The following is a 25,377-nucleotide window of genomic DNA, read 5'->3' on the forward strand; positions in this document are numbered from 1 at the left end:
CTCTTACTTGTTGTTGCCACCTTCCTCTTTTCCCATCTACCTCTTACTCTAACTGTAGCTACAACTAAATAATGATCTGATATATCAGTTGCCCCTCTATAAACATGTACATCCTGGAGCCTACCCATCAACCTTTTATCCACCAATACATAATCTAACAAACTACTTTCATTACGTGCTACATCATACCTTGTATATTTATTTATCCTCTTTTTCATAAAATATGTATTACTTATTACCAAATTTCTTTCTACACATAGCTCAATTAAAGGCTCCCCATTTACATTTACCCCTGGCACCCCAAATTTACCTACTACTCCCTCCATAACATTTTTACCCACTTTAGCATTGATATCCCCAACCACCATTACTCTCACACTTGATTCAAAACTCCCCACGCATTCACTCAACATTTCCCAGAATCTCTCTCTCTCCTCTACACTTCTCTCTTCTCCAGGTGCATACACACTTATTATAACCCACTTTTCATATCCAATCTTTATTTTACTCCACATAATAATACAAATATATACAAATAAGTTTGTGTGTGTGTGTGTGTAAGTGCTCTAAGTAGTTCGCTATGTCTCAAGACTCGACTAGACTTAAACTAGTGACTGACAAAGTCCTCACATCAACTAACTTCTTGACCACCTGGCAATCAGAACAGCTTGCTTGAACAATAAAACGACTGCTAAGCCCAATAGCAATATAACAAGCAACTGCGACACAATTAGGATCAAGGAGATAATATAACGACACTAAGTAGGGACCATCAGCAGATCCTCCACAAAAGTCACAAAACTCCCATACTACTGAATCTAAGTTCAGCATTAGAAAATCCCCGAATGTGACAGCACACAGATACCAGTACAAATTAGGTCAGAAACTACAGCTCAGGACCTGAGTTGCCCAGAGTGTCTATGTGACACACAACCTCAGTACAACGTCGAAAATCACTAAGTCTAGACAATATTCTGTGAACAGAGTTCTACAGAACCTACAACAAGAAAGCGACAGAGACGATCTTCCAACAAGGGCCAATAAGGGAGAGTTAGGCGCGTCTTGTCAGGAATACGTCCAACCACCAAGAGAGTCTAGCCCAGACTGACTACTCCAGGCGAGGTGTGAACACCCCCCATCGATCATGTGATTGCTCCATGGACAGTTGCTGTCCAGCAACACCGAGAAGCCGGCAGGGAAACGAGCAACGAGCAATAATTACAGTAGTTAGACAATCAAGACTTGAACTATGAGCACTGAATAATATATATATGTTACATCCTACCTAATAAAAGTAACTAAGTCAAATAATAATATAAAGCAATATATTTATGATTTAGCTATTATTGCAAATATAAGCAATATAAAATTATATGAAAAGGTAATATACATTATATACGTTGTGACACATTCAGGGGTCACAACACCTCCTATACCATGAGCTGTCACTTTTCTTAAGTCTCTCTTGTGAGGTACTCTATCGAAGGCATTACTAAAATCCAAATCTTTCTTTCAACGCACCAGCTGTATCCCACCGAGGTGGGGTGGCCCAAAAGGAAAAAACGAAAGTTTCGCCTTTTAAATTTAGTAATATACACAGGAGAAGGAGTTACTAGCCCCTTGTTCCCGGCATTTTAGTATCCTCTTACAACACACATGGCTTAGGGAGGAAGAATTCTGTTCCACTTCCCCATGGAGATAAGAGAAAATAGACAAGAACAAGAACTAGAAAGAAAATAGAAGAAAACCCATAGGGGTATGTATATATATTCTTGTACATTTATGTGTAGTGTGACCTAAGTATAAGTAGAAGTAGCAAGACGTACCTGAAATCTTGTATGTTTATGAAACAGAAAAAAAGACACCAGCAATCCTACCATCATGTAAAACAATTACAGGCTTTCGTTTTACACTCACTTGGCAGGACGGTAGTACCTCCCTGGGCGGTTGCTGTCTACCAACCTACTACCTATGAAAATCCAAATAACTTGTAATAATAACTTGTAATAATAATAACTTGTAATAATAATAACTTGTAATAATAATAACTTGTAATAATAACAACTTGTAAGAATAATAATTTGTAATAATAATTTGTCAGAGCATCATTTCTTCTAAAAATTACATAAGAATGGAAGTCTTCTTTCTTTCAACACACCGGCCGTATCCCACCAAGGCAGGGTGGCCCAAAAAGAAAAACGAAAGTTTCTCTTAAATTTAGTAATTTATACGGGAGAAGGGGTTACTAGCCCCTTGCTCCCGGCATTTTAGTCGCCTCTTACAACACGCATGGCTTACGGAGGAAGAATTCTGTTTCACTTCCCCATGGAGATAAGAGGAAATAAACAAGAACAAGAACTAGAAAGAAAATAGAAGAATACCTAGAGGGGTGTGTATACATATATGCTTGTACATGTGTGTGTAGTGTGACCTAAGTGCAAGTAGAAGTAACAAGACATACCTGAAATCTTGCATGTTTATGAGACAGACAAAAGACACCAGCAATCCTACCACCATGTAAAACAATTACAGGTTTTCGTTGTACACGCACTTGGCAGGACGGTAGTACCTCCCTGGGCGGTTGCTGTCTACCAACCTACTACCTATGAAAATCCAAATAACTTGTAATAATAATAACTTGTATGAAAGTATAGTAGTACCAACACTCTTATATGGATGTGAAGCTTGGGTGGTAAATGCAGCAGCGAGGAGACGGTTGGAAGCAGTGGAGATGTCCTGTCTAAGGGCAATGTGTGGTGTAAATATTATGCAGAAAATTCGGAGTGTGGAAATTAGGAGAAGGTGTGGAGTTAATAAAAGCATTAGTCAGAGGGCAGAAGAGGGGTTGTTGAGGTGGTTTGGTCATTTAGAGAGAATGGATCAAAGTAGAATGACATGGAAAGCATATAAATCTATAGGGGAAGGAAAGAGGGGTAGGGGTCGTCCTCGAAAGGGTTGGAAAGAGGGGGTAAAGGAGGTTTTGTGGGCGAGGGGCTTGGACTTCCAGCAAGCGTGCATGAGCGTGTTAGACAGGAGTGAATGGAGACGAATGATACTTGGGACCTGACGATCTGTTGGAGTGTGAGCAGGGTAATATTTAGTGAAGGGATTCAGGGAAACTGGTTATTTTCATATAGTCGGACTTGAGTCCTGGAAATGGGAAGTACAATGCCTGCACTTTAAAGGAGGGGTTTGGGATATTGGCAGTTTGGAGGGATATGTTGTGTATCTTTATACGTATATGCTGCTAAGCTGTTGTATTCTGAGCACCTCTGCAAAAGCAGTGATAATGTGTGAGTGTGGTGAAAGTGTTGAATGATGATGAAAGTATTTTCTTTTTGGGGATTTTCATTCTTTTTTGGGTCACCCTGCCTCGGTGGGAGACGACCGACTTGTTGAAAAAAATAGAAAAAAAAAAACTAATAATTTGTAATAATAATAACTTGTAATAATAACAACTTGTAATAATAATAATTTGTAATAATAATAATTTGTCAGAGCATCATTTCTTCTAAAAATTACATAAGAATGGAAGTGTTGGTCTTTATTTATTCTACTGTACCAATGTGGAGACAACTTGTACACAATGTAAGGTGTTTGTATGAATGTTTATGACCCATAACCAGACGCTTCATCTGTTGGTTTACATAGTGGGCGGGGTGGCGAGGCTGGCTTCAATACACTACCACACGACTTTCTACAAATAAATACTTTTCACCTTTCACCCTACATTAAGACTAAAATATTTTAAGGTAAGTAATGAGTGTACTGTATATGCATTTTATCACTCTAATGAGCTTTAAGCATCGTCATAGTATATTATGTGTGGGTGAGGGTGGCCACGAGGGCTACCACATCTAACTTCTTACAGTAAATACTACACTCACCTTTTGCCTTGCATTAAGAATACAAATATTTTGAGTTAAATGAGTGTACTGCATGTGTATTTTACTTTTCATTGCTTTTTTCATACCTAGTTCTATTGCTAACTTAATATATGTTAGTGTAAACTTGTTATGTGGCATTTATATGCATTTATAAGTGGAAAAAAATGGAGTTCTGCTTTCCGGAAGTAGCCTGGAACCTAACCTGCCGTATAAGTGGGGCCCTACCGTAACCTGCATATTCGAGAAAGAAACTTATGACAGCAATCCAGTCTGACTTGGACCATTAATTAATGGTCCAGGTCAGACCAAAAACATTGTCCTAAGTTTCTTTCTCCTGTGTGTGGGTTATTTGTATATTCTTCCAGTCATGGTATTATGCCTTTTATTCTCTCCAGTCAAACAGTTCGCACCTTTCTGTGCCAGTGGCATATGCACACAATTAACTTTTCGTTCAATTCTTTAATTCCCAGAATTTTTATTTAATCACTATAAACGAGTACTGTATGTTATACAACACTCCTCTGGCATTATCCTATTTTGTCTGTGTTATACATTTGCTTGGGTGCACTGAAAAATATGAATTTTGAGAGACTGAATACATATGTGCAAATCAAACATCAAGGCCACAGCTCATCTGATATCATTACCTAAATAAAAGCATTCCAAAGCACTCACATAAATTTTAACAAACATACAGGTTAGATTTAGATAAAGAAAAATTGGATATCAAATTGGGGAGGAGGAGTATCGAAGAAGTGAATGTTTTCAGATACTTGGGAGTTGACATGTCGGCGGATGGATTTATGAAGGATGAGGTAAATCATAGAATTGATGAGGGAAAAAAGGTGAGTGGTGCATTGAGGTATATGTGGAGTCAAAAAAACTTTATCTATGGAGGCAAAGAAGGGAATGTATGAAAGTATAGTAGTACCAACACTCTTATATGGATGTGAAGCTTGGGTGGTAAATGCAGCAGTGAGGAGACGGTTGGAGGCAGTGGAGATGTCCTGTCTAAGGGCAATGTGTGGTGTAAATATTATGCAGAAAATTCGGAGTGTGGAAATTAGGAAAAGGTGTGGAGTTAATAAAAGTATTAGTCAAAGGGCAGAAGAGGTGTTGTTGAGGTGGTTTGGTCATTTAGAGAGAATGGATCAAAGTAGAATGACATGGAAAGCATATAAATCTATAGGGGAAGGAAGGCGGGGTAGGGGTCGTCCTCGAAACGGTTGGAGAGAGGGGGTAAAGGAGGTTTTGTGGGCGAGGGGCTTGGACTTCCAGCAAGCGTGCATGAGCGTGTTAGATAGGAGTGAATGGAGACGAATGATACTTGGGACCTGACGATCTGTTGGAGTGTGAGCAGGGTAATATTTAGTGAAGGGATTCAGGGAAACCGGTTATTTTCATATAGTCGGACTTGAGTCCTGGAAATGGGAAGTACAATGCCTGCACTTTAAAGGAGGGGTTTGGGATATTGGCAGTTTGGAGGGATATGTTGTGCATCTTTATACGTATATGTGTCTAAGCTGTTGTATTCTGAGCACCTCTGCAAAAACAGTGATAACATGTGAGTGTGGTGAAAGTGTTGAATGATGATGAAAGTATTTTCATTTTTGGGGATTTTCTTTCTTTTTTGGGTCGCCCTGCCTCAGTGGGAGACGGCCGACTTATTGAAAAAAAAAAAAAATACAGCTTAGGTAGAAGAGTAGTTTCTACATTATAGTGACATATGCTCGTTGGTAAGTTGGTAGACAGCAACCACCCAGGGAAGTACTACCATCCTGCCAGATAACTGTGAAACAGAAACCTGTAACTGTTTTGCATGATGGTAGGATTGCTGGTTTCTTTTTCTGTCTCATAAACATGCTAGATAACAGGGACATTTTGCTACTCCTACTTACACTTTGGTCACACTTCACAGACACGCACATGCATATATATATACATACATCTAGGTTTTTCTCTTTTTTCTAAATAGCTCTTGTTCTTCTTTATTTCTTCTATTGTAGACGGGGAAGCGGAAAAGAATCTTTCCTCCGTAAGCCATGCGTGTCGTATGAGGCGACTAAAATGCCGGGAGCAATGGGCTAGTAACCCCTTCTCCTGTAGACATTTACTAAAAAGAGAAGAAGAAAAACTTTATAAAACTGGGATGCTTGAATGTGCGTGGATGTAGTGCGGATGACAAGAAACAGATGATTTCTGATGTTATGAATGAAAAGAAGTTAGATGTCCTGGCCCTAAGCGAAACAAAGCTGAAGGGGGTAGGGGAGTTTCGGTGGAGGGAAATAAATGGGATTAAATCTGGAGTATCTGAGGGAGTTAGAGCTAAGGAAGGGGTAGTAGTAATGTTGAAGGATCAGTTATGGAAGGAGAAAAGAGAATATGAATGTGTAAATTCAAGAATTATGTGGATTAAAGTGAAGGTTGGAGGCGAAAAGTGGGTCATAATAAGCATGTATGCACCTGGAGAAGAGAGGAATGTAGAGGAGAGAGAGAGATTTTGGGAGATGTTAAGTGAATGTACAGGAACCTTTGAACCAAGTGAGAGAGTAATTGTGGTAGGGGACCTGAATGCTAAAGTAGGAGAAACTTTTAGAGAGGGTGTGGTACGTAAGTTTGGGGTGCCAGGTGTAAATGATAATGGGAGCCCTTTAATTGAACTTTGTATAGAAAGGGGTTTAGTTATAGGTAATACATATTTTAAGAAAAAGAGGATAAAAAAGTATACAAGATATGATGTAGGGCGAAATGACAGTAGTTTGTTGGATTATGTATTGGTAGATAAAAGACTGTTGAATAGACTTCAGGATGTACATGTTTATAGAGGGGCCACAGATATATCAGATCACTTTTTAGTTGTAGCTACACTGAGAGTAAAAGGTAGATGGGATACAAGGAGAATAGAAGCATCAGGGAAGAGAGAGGTGAAGGTTTATAAACTAAAAGAGGAGGCAGTTAGGGTAAGATATAAACAGATATTGGAGGATAGATGAGCTAATGAGAGCATAGGCAATGGGGTCAAAGAGGTATGGGGTAGGGTTAAAAATGTAGTGTTAGAGTGTTCAGCAGAAGTTTGTGGTTACAGGAAAGTGGGTGCGGGAGGGAAGAGGAGCAATTGGTGGAATGATGATGTAAAGAGAGTAGTAAGGGAGAAAAAGTTAGTATATGAGAAGTTTTTACAAAGTAGAAGTGATGCAAGGAGGGAAGAGTATATGGAGAAAAAGAGAGAGGTTAAGAGAGTGGTGAAGCAATGTAAAAAGAGAGCAAATGAGAGAGTGGGTGAGATGTTATCAACAAATTTTTTTGAAAATAAGAAAAAGTTTTGGAGTGAGATTAACAAGTTAAGGAAGCCTAGAGAACAAATGGATTTGTCAGTTAAAAATAGGAGAGTTATTAAATGGAGAGTTAGAGGTATTGGGAAGATGGAGGGAATATTTTGAGGAATTGTTAAATGCTGATGAAGATAGGGAAGCTGTGATTTCGTGTATAGGGCAAGGAGGAATAACATCTTGTAGGAGTGAGGAAGAGCCAGTTGTGAGTGTGGGGGAAGTTCGTGAGGCAGTAGGTAAAATGAAAGGGGGTAAGGCAGCCGGGATTGATGGGATAAAGATAGAAATGTTAAAAGCAGGTGGGGATATAGTTTTGGAGTGGTTGGTGCAATTATTTAATAAATGTATGGAAGAGGGTAAGGTACCTAGGGATTGGCAGAGAGCATGCATAGTTCCTTTGTATAGAGGCAAAGGGGATAAAAGAGAGTGCAAAAATTATAGGGGGATAAGTCTGTTGAGTATACCTGGTAAAGTGTATGGCAGAGTTATTATTGAAAGAATTAAGAGTAAAACGGAGAATAGGATAGCAGATGAACAAGGACGCTTTAGGAAAGGTAGGGGGTGTGTGGACCAGGTGTTTACAGTGAAACATATAAGTGAACAGTATTTAGATAAGGCTAAAGAGGTTTTTGTGGCATTTATGGATTTGGAAAAGGTGTATGACAGGGTGGATAGGGAGGCAATGTGGCAGATGTTGCAGGTGTATGGTGTAGGAGGTAGGTTACTGAAAGCAGTGAAGAGTTTTTACGAGGATAGTGAGGCTCAAGTTAGAGTATGTAGGAAAGAGGGAGATTATTTCCCAGTAAAAGTAGGCCTTAGACAAGGATGTGTGATGTCACCGTGGTGTTTAATGCATTTTTAGATGGGGTTGTAAGAGAAGTAAATGCGAGGGTCTTTGCAAGAGGCATGGAGTTAAAAGATAAAGAATCACACATAAAGTGGGAGTTGTCACAGTTGCTCTTTGCTGATGATACTGTGCTCTTGGGAGATTCTGAAGAGAAGTTGCAGAGGTTGGTGGATGAATTTGGTAGGGTATGCAAAAGAAGAAAATTAAAAGTGAATACAGGAAAGAGTAAGGTTATGAGGATAACAAAAAGATTAGGTGATGAAAGACTGGATATCAGATTGGAGAGAAAGAGTATGGAGGAGGCGAATGCATTCAGATATTTGGGAGTGGACGCGTCAGTGGATGGGTCTATGAAAGATGAGGTGAATCATAGAATTGCTGAGGGGAAAAGGGTGAGCGGTGCACTTAGGAGTCTGTGGAGACAAAGAACTTTGTCCTTGGAGGAAAAGAGGGGAATGTATGAGAGTATAGTTTTACCAATACTCTTATATTGGTGTGAAGCATGGGTGATGAATGTTGCAGCGAGGAGAAGGCTGGAGGCAGTGGAGATGTCATGTCTGAGGGCAATGTGTGGTGTGAATATAATGCAGAGAATTCGTAGTTTGGAAGTTAGGAGGAGGTGCGGGATTACCAAAACTGTTGTCCAGAGGGCTGAGGAAGGGTTGTTGAGGTGGTTCGGACATGTAGAGAGAATGGAGCGAAACAGAATGACTTCAAGAGTGTATCAGTCCGTAGTGGAAGGAAGGCGGGGTAGGGGTCGGCCTAGGAAAGGTTGGAGGGAGGGGGTAAAGGAGGTTTTGTGTGCGAGGGGCTTGGACTTCCAGCAGGCATGCGTGAGCGTGTTTGATAGGAGTGAATGGAGACAAATGGTTTTTAATACTTGACGTGCTGTTGGAGTGTGAGAAAAGTAACATTTATGAAGGGATTCAGGGAAACCGGCAGGCAGGACTTGAGTCCTGGAGATGGGAAGTACAGTGCCTGCAGTCTGAAGGAGGGGTGTTAATGTTGCAGTTTAAAAACTGTAGTGTAAAGCACCCTTCTGGCAAGACTGTGATGGAGTGAATGATGGTGAAAGTTTTTCTTTTTCGAGCCACCCTGCCTTGGTGGGAATCGGCCAGTGTGTTAATAAAAAAAAAGATAATGCTCATTCTGATACAATAAATACATAAGACCACTACAAAGATAGATTTACTAATTTCAAGATGTTACGTTAAAACAGGGCTATTTTTTTTATGGCTGAACATCGAATTATTGGCTCACTACCTTTTAACAGGTCTGTTTGTCAATTGCATACCTGAGGGTCCAATATATATAGGGAACATAAGATTAAACTCCATAGCATCTGAAAGGTCATTGCCAGTCAAGGGTGACTTCATGTCATACTGCTTAACTATCCTGTCCATCTCTTCCTGTTGGAGAAAAATACATTACTAATAAAAAAAATTAAAGCTTTATGTTTGTATAATTCTATTTAAGTTTCCAGGTGGAGAAATCTAGTGCTTGACCTTACTTCTTAACTTAATTTTTTTTTCAGTGACCAGGGTGTATCCCACCAAGGTGCAGTGGCTTAAACAGAAAAACTGAAGTTTCTCTTTTAAAATTTAGTAATGCATAGAGGAGAAGGGGGTTACTAGCCCCTTGCTCCCAGCATTTTAGTCGCATCTTATAACACGCATAGCTTACGGAGGAAGTATTCTGTTCCACTTCCCCACGGAGATGAGAGGAAATAAACAAGAACAAGAACTAGTAAGAATATAGAAGAAAACCCAGAGGGGTGTGTATATTGATGCTTGTACATGTATGTGTGGTGTGACTTAAATGTAAGCAGGAAGTAGCAAGACATACCTGAAATCTTGCCTGTAAAACAATTACAGGTTTCCATTTTACACCCACTTGGCAGGACAGTAGTACCTCCTTGGGTGGTTGCTGTCTATTGATCTACTTCCTAGGTTCTTAACTTTCAATTGACTTAAAATAGCTTTGTTCTATCTATATTTGAACCACTGTATAGTATATGCTTCCATTTCAAGTGTCACTAACTTGTTCATTCCACTTCATTCATTACCACTCACACTGAAGAATTTTTTGATATCCCTGTAACTCATTTCAGTGTTTAATTTCCAACTATGGTCTCTTGGTTTCAAGACTGCATATGATATATACATCTTCTCACACCTGTCTATCCACTCTCCTAACCACCCATCATCATAGATATGAAACTAAAGAAGATACACAAGAGTAGACCAGAAAAGACTAAAATGAATTTGAACAAGCTGCAGGATTGGTCTGATAAATGGCTAAAGGAATTTAATCCCAGCAAATCAAAGTTATGAAAACTGGAGAATGGCAAAGACGTCTGGTAACAGTGTACAGACTCATGAACAAAGGCTGCAAACCTTCCCTGAAAAGGAAGACCCCTGGGGTGAGCATAGTTCCAAGCATTTTGTCCAAGGCACACAACTGAATAATTGCTACAGCAAATACTAAAGTGGCAATTTTATGGGTAGCTTTCAGAAAAATGAACCAGGAGGTATTCACAACCTTATACATGGCATATGTCAGACCCATCTTGGAGTATGTAGTACCAGTATGGAATCCATATCTGGTCCAACATATAAATCTGGAAAGGTACAAAGGTTTGCAATGAAACTAGTCCCAGAGCTGAGGGGGTATGACCTATGAGGAGAGGCTAGAAGAGCTAAACCCAATAACACTAGATGATAGAAGGACTAGAGGTGAAATGATTACGACTTACAAAATACTCAGAAGTGACAGGGAGAGTTTGAAAGTTGGGCCTCAAGGACACAAGGTCAAAGCTGGAAACTAAAAGCACAGACAAGTCACAGGAATTTTAGAAAATAATTCTTTAGAGTCCTAGGTAGTAGGTTGGTAGACAGCAACCACCCAGGGAGGTACTACCGTCCTGCCAAGTGAGCGTAAAACGGAAGCCTGTAATTGTTTTACATGATGGTAGGATTGCTGATGTCCTTTTTTCTGTCTCAAAAATGCAAGATTTCAGGTACGTCTTGCTACTTCTACTTACTTAGGTCACACTACACATACATGTACAAGCATATATATACATACACCCCTCTGGGTTTCCTGCTATTTTCTTTCTAGTTCTTGTTCTTGTTTATTTCCTCTTATCTCCATGGGGAAGTGGAACAGAATTCTTCCTCCGTAAGCCATGCGTGTTGTAAGAGACGACTGAAATGCGGGGGAGCAATGGGCTAGTAGCCCCTTCTCCTGTATATATTACTAAATTTGAAAGGTTTTTCCTTTTGGGGCCACCCCACCTCGGTGGGATACGGCTGGTACATTGAAAGAAAGAAAAAAAAAATTCTTTAGAGTGATCAAGAAGTGGAACAACTTTAGAGAGCAAAGTGGTAGATGCAAAGTCTATACACAGCTTTAAAGAACAGATATGACAAGGTTCACACAGCCCAGTGTGTGTGAAACCAGCAGCAGCAAGAAGAAAGGCAGGGCCTTTCTGCTTGCTGAGACTGCAAGCTGAGACTCAACCCCTGCAACCACAATTATGTGAATAGCCACACCACTCACCCTTGCATCCACACCATTAACCCTCAAACCCACACCACTCATCCTCGAACCCCCACCACTCACCCTCACACCCACCCTTGCACCCTGACCACTCACCCACACAATCTACCCTCACCCACCCATCCTCTCTTACACCCACACAAGCCATCCCCACACTCGTCCATTCTCACACAAATCCTCTCTCACCTTTTATTGGTAGGAGAAAAGGAACAGTAATAAATGTACAATATTGAATAAAAAATTCTGGAGAAAATTTGAAATTAGATATAGAAAATTATGGCTCAGAACTGTATTAATTCATTTTACAACTTTTTTTTTTTTAACAAGTCCACCATCTCCCACCAAGGCAGGGTGACCCAAAAAGAAAGAAAATCCCAAAAAGAAAATACTTTCATTATCATTCAACACTTTCACCTCACTCACACACAATCACTGTTTTTGCAGAAGTGCCCAGAATACAACAGCTTAGAAGCATATAAGTATAAAGATACACAACATATCCCTCCAAACTGCCAATATCCCAAACCCTTCCTCTAGAGTACAGTCACTGTACTTCCCATTTCCAGGACTCAAGTCCGGCTATATAAAATTATGGCTAAGAATTGTATTAATTCATTTTACAACTTTTTTTTTTTTATAACTTATGGGGAAATAATAATAATAATTAATAATTTTCTGGAATGCAGTAACATCAAAAATTGGTGCCCTAAGGTATTCTTGGAACCTCCTAGAGGTTCCACGAATTCACAATTCACTAATACAGTAGACTGCCACCTTTCATGCCTCCATGTACTGCATTTCCATTTGTTCGCTATTCATTTTTTTTTTTAACTATTGCCACCTTTCACCCAGAAGGCAACCACCTTCTGCAACGGCTCCACCTGTTTCTGTCCTGTGCTCTGACACAGCCAGCCAGATATGCTTAAAGGTGGTGCACGCTTAGTTAATTCAGCCAAAGCCTACAAGGTGAGGGAATCAATAATTCATTTGATTCAAGACAATGAGCAGAAGATAAGAGCTTTTGTGTTGAGTAGCACAAATTGTGACACATTGAAAAAATGAGAAAGCAGTCAATATACCTAAATAAAACAGAAAAAATGCTGAATGATTGGATTCAGGAGGAAAAAAAATGGACCAACCCAACCATTCCACTTCAGCCAGCAAACCATAGCCATACAACTCAGCCCACAAACCCCAAGCCATCCACTTCAGCCCACAAACCCCAAGCCATCCACTTCAGCCCACAAACCCCAGCCATCCACTTCATCTGAGGCCTATAAGTTACCTTATGCCTCTCCACTGACACCAAGCCACTTAAGCAACAACAACCAGAATTTATGGTAGGTGTTTTTACATTGCTTGACTTAGGTTATGCTAAGTTAAATCATCCTGTATTATACTATAATAATATGCTTTTATTGTAATTGCTTTACATGATGGTAGGATTGCTGATGTCTGTTTTCTGTCTCACAAAGTTTCAGGTACGTCTTGCTACTTCTACTTACACGTAGGTCACACTACACATGCATCTACAAGCATATATATACACCCCCTCTGGATTTTCTTCTATTTTCCTGGTAGTTCTTGTTCTTGTTTATTTCCACTTATCGCTATGGGGAAGTGGAACAAAATTCTTTCTCCGTACACAATGCGTGTTGTCATAGGCAACTAAAATGCTGGGAGTGAGGGGCTAGTAAGCCCATCTCCTGTATATACGTATTACAATACACCTACCATCCGACTTACGACCTGCTCGACTTATGACCACTCGACTTACGACCGGCGTTTTTTATGCCAAATTTCTGGGAAATAAACAACTATTTGTATTGTACACAGTGTTTATCCCAAACCTTACAGTATAAAATACAGTACATAAAAAGTAAAGTAAAACATGAAATACCAAAATAAATCAAAATAAAGTCATTACAAAAATGTTTTGTTGATATTCAGTAGTAAAGTTCGACTTACGACCATTTCGACTTACGACCGGTTTCTCGGAACTGAACTCGGTCGTAAGTTGGATGGTAGGTGTATTTAAAAAGAGAAACTTTCGCTTTTCTTTTTGAGCCACCCTGCCTTGGTGGAATATGCTGGTTTGTTGAAAGAAGAATATGCTTTTATATGCCCATAACATGTGCTCGACTTTTAAAATCAAAATCAAAATGTTACATGAGAATGGGAGTGTTCTTCATTTATTCTACCGTATCAATGTAGAGACAACTTGTACACAATGTAATTTGTACACAAACCAGACGTGTACACTGTTTTTGTCTACAAAACTTAAGTTCGCCTGGTTTGTTTACATAACTCGGCGCTTGTCCTCTCTCATGTACTCATTCTTTCTCTCTCTCATTTATTCGTTTTATCTCATTTACTTACTCCTGACCCTACATTAAGACTACAAATGTTTTAAGGTAAGTAATGAGTGAGCTGTACAGGTCTCCCTCAACATTCGCAAGGGTTAGGGGATCAAGAGCCTCGCGAATGTTGAAAAACCGTGAATGTTTGGTGCCCCAATATATTGTAGGGAAATATATTACGATACTGCTTCCTTAACTTGTTGAACCATGAATAATCATAAAATACATGAAAACGTCGTAAATTGTACTAAATATATACACGTTATGCTTTAATAACGTATGTTATTTAATAACATGTTAATAACATGTATGTTAATAACATGTATGTTATTAAATACCACAGACTCCACCAATGCTTCCACCACTGCGAGTCCCTACTACCCTCCCTCCGACCCCCGCAACTGGCAGCCAGCCCTCTCACCACTCAGTGTGGTGAGTGTTTTGTTTGTTCATTATTTGCTATTAAACTACAGAATAAATAATGTAAACCCATTCATGACTGCATATTGTTTATTATATCATATTAGATCAATTCTGATAGACAAATAAGCCGTAGAGTTGATATATAAGCGTAATAATGAAGTGATTTCTCTTGGCACTCTCTGGAGCGGGAGCACTGCCGAGCATTCCCATATGGTTCCTGGTTGTCTCTAAGTCTACGGATAAGCTCTGCCTACTGTTTTATGATGCCAAATACTCAGTTATTATATTAGAAAGAATAATGCAAGAAAAAGCGATAAAAAACAAGGAAAAAACTCCAAAAAATATACGGGCCGTGAGCAGACTCACTACCAATATCACCGTCACCATACCTGATATAAATGACTATAATTTCTTGTAGAAACGTCATAGAACATTCATTCTGGTACCATTGTGTTGCCAAAGAGTTAAGCTATTTTTCGGTACATATAACTCAATTTCCATAATTTTTTTATTTTTGGGTGAGCGCGCGCGGAAATTTGCCCTACAGTTGCCCGACGGTCCCCTTAACTTGTTGAACCATGAATAATCATAAAATACATGAAAACGTCGTACATTGTACTAAATATATACACGTTATGCTTTAATAACGTACGTTATTTAATAACATGTATGTTAATAACATGTTTTATTTTTTTTTATTATCACACTGGCCGATTCCCACCAAGGCAGGGTGGCCTGAAAAAGAAAAACTTTCACCATCATTCACTCCATCACTGTCTTGCCAGAAGGGTGCTTTACACTACAGTTTTTAAACTGCAACATTAACACCCCTCCTTCAGAGTGCAGGCACTGTACTTCCCATCTCCAGGACTCAAGTCTGGCCTGCCGGTTTCCCTGAATCCCTTCATAAATGTTACTTTGCTCACACTCCAACAGCACGTCAAGTATTAAAAACCATTTGTCTCCATTCACTCCTATCAAACACGCTCACGCATGCCTGCTGGAAGTCCAAGCCCCTCGCACACAAAACCTCCTTTACCCCCTCCCTCCAACCTTTCCTAGGCCGACCCCTACCCCGCCTTCCTTCCACTACAGACTGATACACTCTTGAAGTCATTCTGTTTCGCACCATTCTCTCTACATGTCCGAACCACCTCAACAACCCTTCCTCAGCCCTCTGGACAACAGTTTTGGTAATCCCGCACCTCCTCCTAACTTCCAAACTACGAATTCTCTGCATCATATTCACACCACACATTGCCCTCAGACATGACATCTCCACTGCCTCCAGCCTTCTCCTCGCTGCAACATTCATCACCCACGCTTCACACCCATATAAGAGCGTTGGTAAAACTATACTCTCATACATTCCCCTCTTTGCCTCCAAGGACAAAGTTCTTTGTCTCCACAGACTCCTAAGTGCACCACTCACTCTTTTTCCCTCATCAATTCTATGATTCACCTCATCTTTCATAGACCCATCCGCTGACACGTCCACTCCCAAATATCTGAATACGTTCACCTCCTCCATACTCTCTCCCTCCAATCTGATATTCAATCTTTCATCACCTAATCTTTTTATCCTCATAACCTTACTCTTTCCTGTATTCACCTTTAATTTTCTTCTTTTGCACACCCTACCAAATTCATCCACCAATCTCTGCAACTTCTCTTCAGAATCTCCCAAGAGCACAGTGTCATCAGCAAAGAGCAGCTGTGACAACTCCCACTTTATGTGTGATTCTTTATCTTTTAACTCCACGCCTCTTGCCAAGACCCTCGCATTTACTTCTCTTACAACCCCATCTATAAATATATTAAACAACCACGGTATGTTATTAAATACCACAGACTCCACCACTGCCTCCACCACTGCGAGTTCCTACTACCCTCCCTCTGACCCCCGCAACTGGCAGCCAGCCCTCCCACCACTCAGTGTGGTGAGTGTTTTGTTTGTTCATTATTTGCTATTAAACTACAGAATAAATAATGTAAACCCATTCATGACTGCATATTGGAATGGCTATTAGGAAAGGTATTAGACGGTGACATCATGTGTTTACTCTTGAACACAGCAAAGAATCGAACATTTCTACTATTGCCAATAATAACAATAGTAATAATAACAATAGTAATAATAACAATAGAGAGAGTAATTGTGGTAGGATACCTGAATGCTAAAGTAGGAGAAACTTTTAGAGAGAGTGTGGTAGGTAAGTTTGGGGTGCCAGGTGTAAATGAAAATGGGAGTCCTTTGATTGAACTTTGTATAGAAAGGGGTTTAGTTATAGGTAATACATATTTTAAGAAAAAGAGGATAAATAAGTATACAAGATATGATGTAGGGCAAAATGACAGTAGTTTGTTGGATTATGTATTGGTAGATAAAAGACTGTTGAGTAGACTTCAGGATGTACATGTTTATAGATATATCAGATATATCAGATCACTTTCTAGTTGTAGCTACACTGAGAGTAAAAGGTAGATGGGATACAAGGAGAATAGAAGCATCAGGGAAGAGAGAGGTGAAGGTTTATAAACTAAAAGAGGAGGCAGTTAGGGTAAGATATAAACAGCTATTGGAGGATAGATGGGCTAATGAGAGCATAGGCAATGGGGTAGGTTTAAAAATGTAGTGTTAGAGTGTTCAGCAGAAGTTTGTGGTTACAGGAAAGTGGGTGCGGGAGGGAAGAGGAGCGATTGGTGGAATGATGATGTGAAGAGAGTAGTAAGGGAGAAAAAGTTAGCATATGAGAAGTTTTTACAAAGTAGAAGTGATGCAAGGAGGGAAGAGTATATGGAGAAAAAGAGAGAGGTTAAGAGAGTGGTGAAGCAATGTAAAAAGAGAGCAAATGAGAGAGTGGGTGAGATGTTATCAACAAATTTTGTTGAAAATAAGAAAAAGTTTTGGAGTGAGATTAACAAGTTAAGAAAGCCTAGGGAACGAATGGATTTGTCAGTTAAAAATAGGAGAGGAGAGTTATTAAATGGAGAGTTAGAGGTATTGGGAAGATGGAGGGAATATTTTGAGGAATTGTTAAATGTTGATGAAGATAGGGAAGCTGTGATTTCGTGTATAGGGCAAGGAGGAACAACATCTTATAGGAGTGAGGAAGACTCAGTTGTGAGTGTGGGGGAAGTTCCTGAGGCAGTAGGTAAAATGAAAGGGGGTAAGGCAGCTGGGATTGATGGGATAAAGATAGAAATGTTAAAACCAGGTGGGGATATAGTTTTGGAGTGGTTGGTGCACTTATTTAATAAATGTATGGAAGAGGGTAAGGTACCTAGGGATTGGCAGAGAGCATGCATAGTTCCTTTGTATAAAGGCAAAGGGGACAAAAGAGAGTGCAAAAATTATAGGGGGATAAGTCTGTTGAGTATACCTGGCAAAGTGTATGGTAGAGTTATTATTGAAAGAATTAAGAGTAAGATGGAGAATAGGATAGCAGATGAACAAGGAGGCTTTAGGAAAGGTAGGGGGTGTGTGGACCAGGTGTTTACAGTGAAACATATAAGTGAACAGTATTTAGATAAGGCTAAAGAGGTCTTTGTGGCATTTATGGATTTGGAAAAGGCGTATGACAGGGTGGATAGGGGGGCAATGTGGCAGATGTTGCAGGTGTATGGTGTAGGAGGTAGGTTACTGAAAGCAGTGAAGAGTTTTTACGAGGATAGTGAGGCTCAAGTTAGAGTATGTAGGAAAGAGGGAAATTATTTCCCAGTAAAAGTAGGCCTTAGACAAGGATGTGTGATGTCACCGTGGTTGTTTAATATATTTATAGATGGGGTTGTAAGAGAAGTAAATGCGAGGGTCTTGGCAAGAGGCGTGGAGTTAAAAGATAAAAGATAAGGAGTCTGTGGAGACAAAGAACTTTGTCCTTGGAGGCAAAGAGGGGAATGTATGAGAGTATAGTTTTACCAACGCTCTTATATGGGTGTGAAGCATGGGTGATGAATGTTGCAGCGAGGAGAAGGCTGGAGGCAGTGGAGATGTCATGTCTCAGAGCAATGTGTGGTGTGAATATAATGCAGAGAATTCGTAGTTTGGAAGTTAGGAGGAGGTGCGGGATTACCAAAACTGTTGTCCAGAGGGCTGAGGAAGGGTTGTTGAGGTGGTTCGGACATGTGGAGAGAATGGAGCGAAACAGAATAACTTCAAGAGTGTATCAGTCTGTAGTGGAAGGAAGGCGGGGTAGGGGTCAGCCTAGGAAAGGTTGGAGGGAGGGGGTAAAGGAGGTTTTGTGTGCGAGGGGCTTGGACTTTCAGCAGGCATGCGTGAGCGTGTTTGATAGGAGTGAATGGAGACAAATGGTTTTTAATACTTGACGTGCTGTTGGAGTGTGAGCAAAGTAACATTTATGAAGGGGTTCAGGGAAACTGGCAGGCCGGACTTGAGTCGTGGAGATGGGAAGTACAGTGCCTGCACTCTGAAGGAGGGGTGTTAATGTTGCAGTTTAAAAACTGTAGTGTAAAGCACCCTTCTGGCAAGACAGTGATGGAGTGAATGATAGTGAAAGTTTTTCTTTTTCGGGCCACCCTGCCTTGGTGGGAATCGGCCAATGTGATAATAAAAAAAAATAAATAATAATAATAATAATAATAATAATAAATACGATATAATTGAAGAAGGAAATTGTACAAAAATACGAGGGAGTGGTTGACACATCGTCAGTGTGTCTTTGTTTATGCTGGAGTGAACATTAGTCTCCCTGCTCTTCCAAACATTTCACAATAATTCAGCAGTTGAGGCAGTGGTATTTAATAACATATATGTTATAAATAATAATAGTACAGGTCTCCCTCAACATTCATGTTTTCAACTTTCACGGGCTTCACACATTCGCGAATTCCCAACCGCCAAATTCCCAGCCACCAAATTCCCAGCCGCAAAATCATATTTAAGTTTCCCGCCACCTGCGAGTCCCTACTACCCTCCCTCCGACCCCCGCAACTGGCAGCCAGCCCTCTCACCACTCAGTGTGGTGAGTGTTTTGTTTGTTCATTATTTGCTATTAAACTACAGTATAAATAATGTAAACCCATTCATGACTGCATATTGGAATGGCTATTAGGAAAGGTATTAGACGGTGACATCATGTGTTTACTCTTGAACACTGCAAAGAATTAAACATTTCTGCTACAGCTAATAATAACAATAGTAATAATAATAATAATAATAATAATAATAATAAATATGATATAATTGAAGAAGGAAATTGCACAAAAATACGAGGGAGTGGTTGACACATCTTCAGTGTGACTTTGTTTATGCTGGAGTGAACAATAGTCTCCCTGCTCTTCCAAACATTTCACAATAATTCATTGTGTTTGGTGCTTGTAGACTGAGTGTGACTGGAGTGGTAGAGGCCGTGATTGAGGCAATGGTATTTAATAACATACATGTTAATAATAATACATGTTATTAATAACATGTACTATTATTATTTATAACATATATGTTATTAAATACCACTGCCTCAAGCGCTGAATTATTGTGAAATGTTTGGAAGAGCAGGGAGACTAATGTTCACTTCAGCATAAACAAAGTCACACTGGCGATGTGTCAACCACTCCCTCGTATTTTTGTACAATTTCCTTCTTCAATTATATCGTATTTATTATTATTATTATTATTATTATTATTACTATTGTTGTTATTAGCAATAGCAGAAATGTTCGATTCTTTGCTGTGTTCAAGAGTAAACACATGATGTCACCGTCTAATACCTGTCCGAATAGCCATTCCAATATGCAGTCATGAATGGGTTTACATTATTTATTCTGTAGTTTAATAGCAAATAATGAACAAACAAAACACTCACCACACTGAGTGGTGAGAGGGCTGGCTGCCAGTTGCAGGGGTCGGAGGGAGGGTAGTAGGGACTCGCAGTGGTTGAGGAAGTGGTGGAGGCAGTGGTGGAGTCTGTGGTATTTAATAACATACATGTTATTAAATAACATACGTTATTAAAGCATAACATGTATATATTTAGTACAATTTATGACGTTTTCATGTATTTTATGATTATTCATGGTTCAACAAGTTAAGGAAGCAGTATTGTAATATATTTCCCTACAATATATTGGGGCACCAAACATTCACAGTTTTTCAACAGTCGCGAGGCTCTTGATCCCCTAACCCTCGCGAATGTTGAGGGAGACCTGTACATGTTATTATTAATAACATGTATTATTATTAACATGTATGTATTTAATAACATATGTTATAAATAATAATAGTACATATTATTAATAACATGTATTATTATTAACATGTATGTTATTAAATACCATTGCCTCAATCACTGCCTCTACCACTCCAGTCACACTCAATCTACAAGCACCAAACACAATGAATTATTGTGAAATGTTTGGAAAAGCAGGGAGACTAATGTTCACTCCAGCATAAACAAAGTCACACTGACGATGTGTCAACCACTCCCTCGTATTTTTGTACAATTTCCTTCTTCAATTATATCATATTTATTATTATTATTATTATTATTATTATTATTACTATTGTTATTATTAGCTGTAGCAGAAATGTTTAATTCTTTGCAGTGTTCAAGAGTAAACACATGATGTCACCGTCTAATACCTGTCCGAATAGCCATTCCAATATGCAGTCATGAATGGGTTTACATTATTTATACTCTAGTTTAATAGCAAATAATGAACAAACAAAACACTCACCACACTGAGTGGTGGGAGGGCTGGCTGCCAGTTGCGGGGGTCGGAGGGAGGGTAGTAGGGACTCGCAGGTGGCGGGAAACTTAAATATGATTTGGCGGCTGGGAATTTGGCGGTTGGGAATTCGCGAATGTGTGAAGCCCGTGAAAGTTGAAAACGTGAACGTTGAGGGAGACCTGTATATACATTTTATCGCTCTGGGATGCTTAAATATCATAGAATAGTATGTGTGGGTGGGTTGGCCTGGTATGGTAGCGTGACTGGCTACCATACATACCACACTTGATTTCTTACAATAAATACTATTCATCTCACCCTAGATTAAGACTATAAATATTTTATGGTAAGTAATGAGTGCACTATGTGTGTATTGTACTTTTTTATTGTTTTTTGATGCCTGGTTCTATTGCTTACTTAATATAAGTTAGTGTAAACTTGTTATTTAGTGTTTGTATGGATTTATAAGTGGAAAAAAAGGGTGTTCCACTTTACGGCAATTTCCGCTTTACGGCGGTCGCCTGGAAGCTAACCTGCCATATAAGTGGGGCCCTACTGTACACTCATTACTTGTCTTAAAATATTTGTAGTCTTAATCTAGGGTGAGACAAGTAGTATTTATTGTAAGAAATCAAGTGCAGTATGAATGGTAGCCAGCCGGGCTATCATACCAGGCCACCCCACCTAAACATAATATTCTATTACATTTGAGCATCCCAGAGTGATAAAATGTATATACAGTTCACTCATTACTTACCTTAAAATATTTGTAGTCTTAACCCTTTGAGGGTCGACAGGCCCTCTCCGAAACTCGTTCTCAGGGTCGGCCAAATTTAAAAAAAAAAAAAAATTTATTTTCTCTTATGAAAAGATAGAGAATATTTTCCCGATCATAAAGACACCAAAAGTTTGAAATTTGATAGAAAACTTATGGAATTATGCTCTCGCAAAGTTAGCGGTCTCGGCGATGTTTACGCATCGGCGATTTTGCCCACTTTGAGCCCCATTTTCGGCCAATTTCACTGTAATAGTCGACAAAAAACATGAATATTTCGCTAGAACTCCATTTTTTCTATCGAATGGGTGCAAGAAACCACCCATTTATGAAATTCAACTATCCAGTACAGTGGTCAGAATTTAGCAATTTTGCCAATTTCACACAAATTTCAAAAGATGCCAATTTCCGAATAGGGTCCAGAATAAACAAGAAAGACATTCCTGGCACTAAAATGACATTTCCTCTAGTCATTAGTCACGTCTCAAGGCCCCTCTTATATTTTTTTGCTTTCCACTTTGAATTTTTATTCTCACAAAAAATATAAGATTTACTGTTATGCAGACTACTGCATTAGTGTAAAAAATGGTATAAATATTATTGGTGCACTTGTGAAAGAATATTAGACTCACCAGTTGACGTGTATTGCACGCTTGGCACGATTTGTTTACTTTTGAAGTTTGGTAAAAATCGAACATTTCTGCTACTTTGAGCTCAATTTCAAGGCACCTTTCATTGTAAAACCAGTCAAAATCATCTCAATTTCTGTAATATGTCTTCCATTCTATAAAATGAGACCAAGAAAACTAGAATACAACAATAAATACCATACGAAAATACACTGCAAAGTCGCTGATTTATTCCAAAAAAATGGTCAAAGTTTTTTTTTTCTCATTATGCACTGTGTGCTGCAGGATTTTTTTTAGACTGTGCACACTGACCAAATAGACCCATTCTTTCATATGAAGGCCTACCAGCTTTCTCCCACTAGAATTTATGTGTACTAGTACGTCAAAAACCCCTACGCGTAAGACGTACTAGTACGACCAAAACCCTCAAAGGGTTAATGTAGGGTCAGAGGTGAGTAAGCGAGATAAAACAAATACATGAGAGAGAGAGAGAGAATGAATGCATGAGGGAGGACAGGCGCAGAGTTATGTAAACAAACCAGGCGAACATACGTTTTGTAAACAAACAGTGTACACGTCCGGTTTGTGCACAAGTTACATTGTGTACAAGTTGTCTCTACATTGATACGGTAGAATAAATAAAGAAGAACACTCCCATTCTCATGTAACACCATTTTTAGAAGAAATGACGCTCTGAGTGAAGGCAATGGAAATAAGTCACTCTGACTTTTTTGGGTTATCCTAGGTTCTCTATACATATGCTGTTATGTATGATAATCTATGTAACTGTATTTGTGTATACAGTGGAACCTCAAAAATTGAACTTAATCTGTTCCAGGAGCTAGTTCTAAATTCGAAAAGTCTGAAATTTGAAGCAATATTTCCCATAAGAAAGAATGGAAATACAATTAATCCGTTCCAGAAACCCAAAAATATTCACACAAAAAATACATTTTACAGAGATTAATTACAGTTTTACATACAACAAATACTATAGTTTTTAATTATGTATAGTAATACATATAAAATAAAATTTTTACTTACCTTTATTGAAGATTGGTGATGGCATCTGGAAGATAGGGAGGAGGAGAGAGGGAGTTGGGGTTAGTGTTTGGAAAGAGAATCCCCCTCCATGAGGACTTCAGGTATCAAAGCCCTCTCTGGGGTTATTTCCCTTCTCTGTATCAAAGCCCTCTCTGGGGTTATTTCCCTTCTCTGTCTTTTAACCCGTAAACGGTCCAAACGTATATATATGTTTTTTCAACATCTGAAAGTATGTAAAAAAATGTAGATCTTTTTTGTTTTACATTTGAAAACATGTAAAAAAAACTTATCTACATTTTTTTTGTTATATTTGAAAATATGTAAAAAAAAGTAGATCTACTTTTGTAGCACTACGAATTTGAACGTCACTCTGTTTGGACTGTTTAAGGGTTAATGCCACTAGGACCAGCTTGAGAGTCACTGGACCCCTGTCTCACAAAATAACTGTCCACAGTCCTCTGTTTCTGGCACCTCTAACATTTCCCTAAAATGGGACATGGTTCTGTCACTGAACTTGTTGCAAAGATGGCTTGTTTCAGCTTGCTCAGGGTGGTACTTCTGCACAAACATTTGGACATCATTCCACTTGGCACAAATCTCCTTAATCTTTGAAGAAGGCACCTCATCCACTTCCTATATTAACACCTTTCGCAACATCAGCTTCCTTGATTTCTTCTTTCTTTGACAGGATAGAACCGATGGTCGACTTGTTTTTCTCATACATCCTGGCAAGCTCAACAAGTCTCACACCACTCTCATACTTCTGTATTATTTCGTTCTTCACATCTATGGTGTTTCTCACTTTCTTTACCACAGGGGTACCATTAGCAAGTTTCTTTGGGCCCATGGCAGCTTATTTCACAGTTCCACAAGCACTAAACACAACAAAATAATCGTAAAATGCATGAATGAGAGCGCAGGTTAGTGTTCACTCAAGCATAAACAAAGCTAGACTGCTCACGGCGCCTGCGCGGGGACGCGGACAGAGCGGGCGGCAGACAGGTCCCGTACCCAGCGGTCCGAAAATAGGGGTGCGTTCGATAATAGGGACACAGTTTGTCCGAAAAAATGGTCCTATTTTCGAAACGTTCGATATGTGATACATTCGATATTTGAGGTTCCACTACACCTGAATAAACTTACATACATACATACATACGAAAGGAATAATTTTCTACAGTTACCTCCAGTAACACAGTTTCTCTGATGTTGGACTAGAGAAAATGTTATTCTTGCCTTCACTCATAAGAGTCTTGCTCCCACATCTCATATTTATGTTTATTTATTCTATTGTGGGGTGTACTTATCATCTTTATATGTTATGTATCGTGTTTATTATATAATTTTGAAAAAAATATCATGGATGGATTAATGAAAATGTGTATATTAACGTAATATACGACATTTAATGAGACTCGGTGATTATTATTATTATTATCATTTCTAATATGGCACCATTTGTGCAAGTCATCTGGCTACCACATCTCATATTTGTTTATTCTACTGTGGGGTGTATTTATCATCTTTGTATGTTATGCATCGTGTTTATTATATAATTTTGAAAAAATATCATAGACGGATTAACGAAAATATGTATATTAACATAATATACGACATTTAATGAGACTCGATGATTATTATTATCATTACTAATATGATGTCTCGAGACATAAGACACTCTTACTGATTTTAATGTGTACCTGCACGCCAGCACAGTATGTAAGTTTATTTAGGTACAGGTATACACAAGTATAATTATCAGAGTATATATATAAAATATGAAATAATTTTTAACCCTTTGAGGGTTTCGGACGTACTAGTACGGCTTACGACCC

The 25,377-nt window shown here is 39.0% G+C and overlaps 1 protein-coding gene across 4 annotated transcripts in view; it reads right to left on the reverse strand.

Annotated features, from left to right (window-relative positions):
- The window catches only part of GlyRS (glycine--tRNA ligase), a 121,882-nt gene that overhangs the window by 52,766 nt on the left and 43,739 nt on the right, over positions 1–25,377 (reverse strand). For all 4 annotated transcript variants that reach the window (XM_070088848.1, XM_070088847.1, XM_070088849.1 and 1 more), the window contains one exon: positions 9,358–9,472. In XM_070088848.1, coding sequence (XP_069944949.1) covers positions 9,358–9,472 — 115 coding nt within the window. The remainder of the gene's footprint in view (positions 1–9,357; positions 9,473–25,377) is intronic.

The sequence above is a fragment of the Cherax quadricarinatus genome, chromosome 26 (assembly GCF_038502225.1).
Source record: "Cherax quadricarinatus isolate ZL_2023a chromosome 26, ASM3850222v1, whole genome shotgun sequence".
NCBI lineage: Eukaryota > Metazoa > Arthropoda > Malacostraca > Decapoda > Parastacidae > Cherax > Cherax quadricarinatus.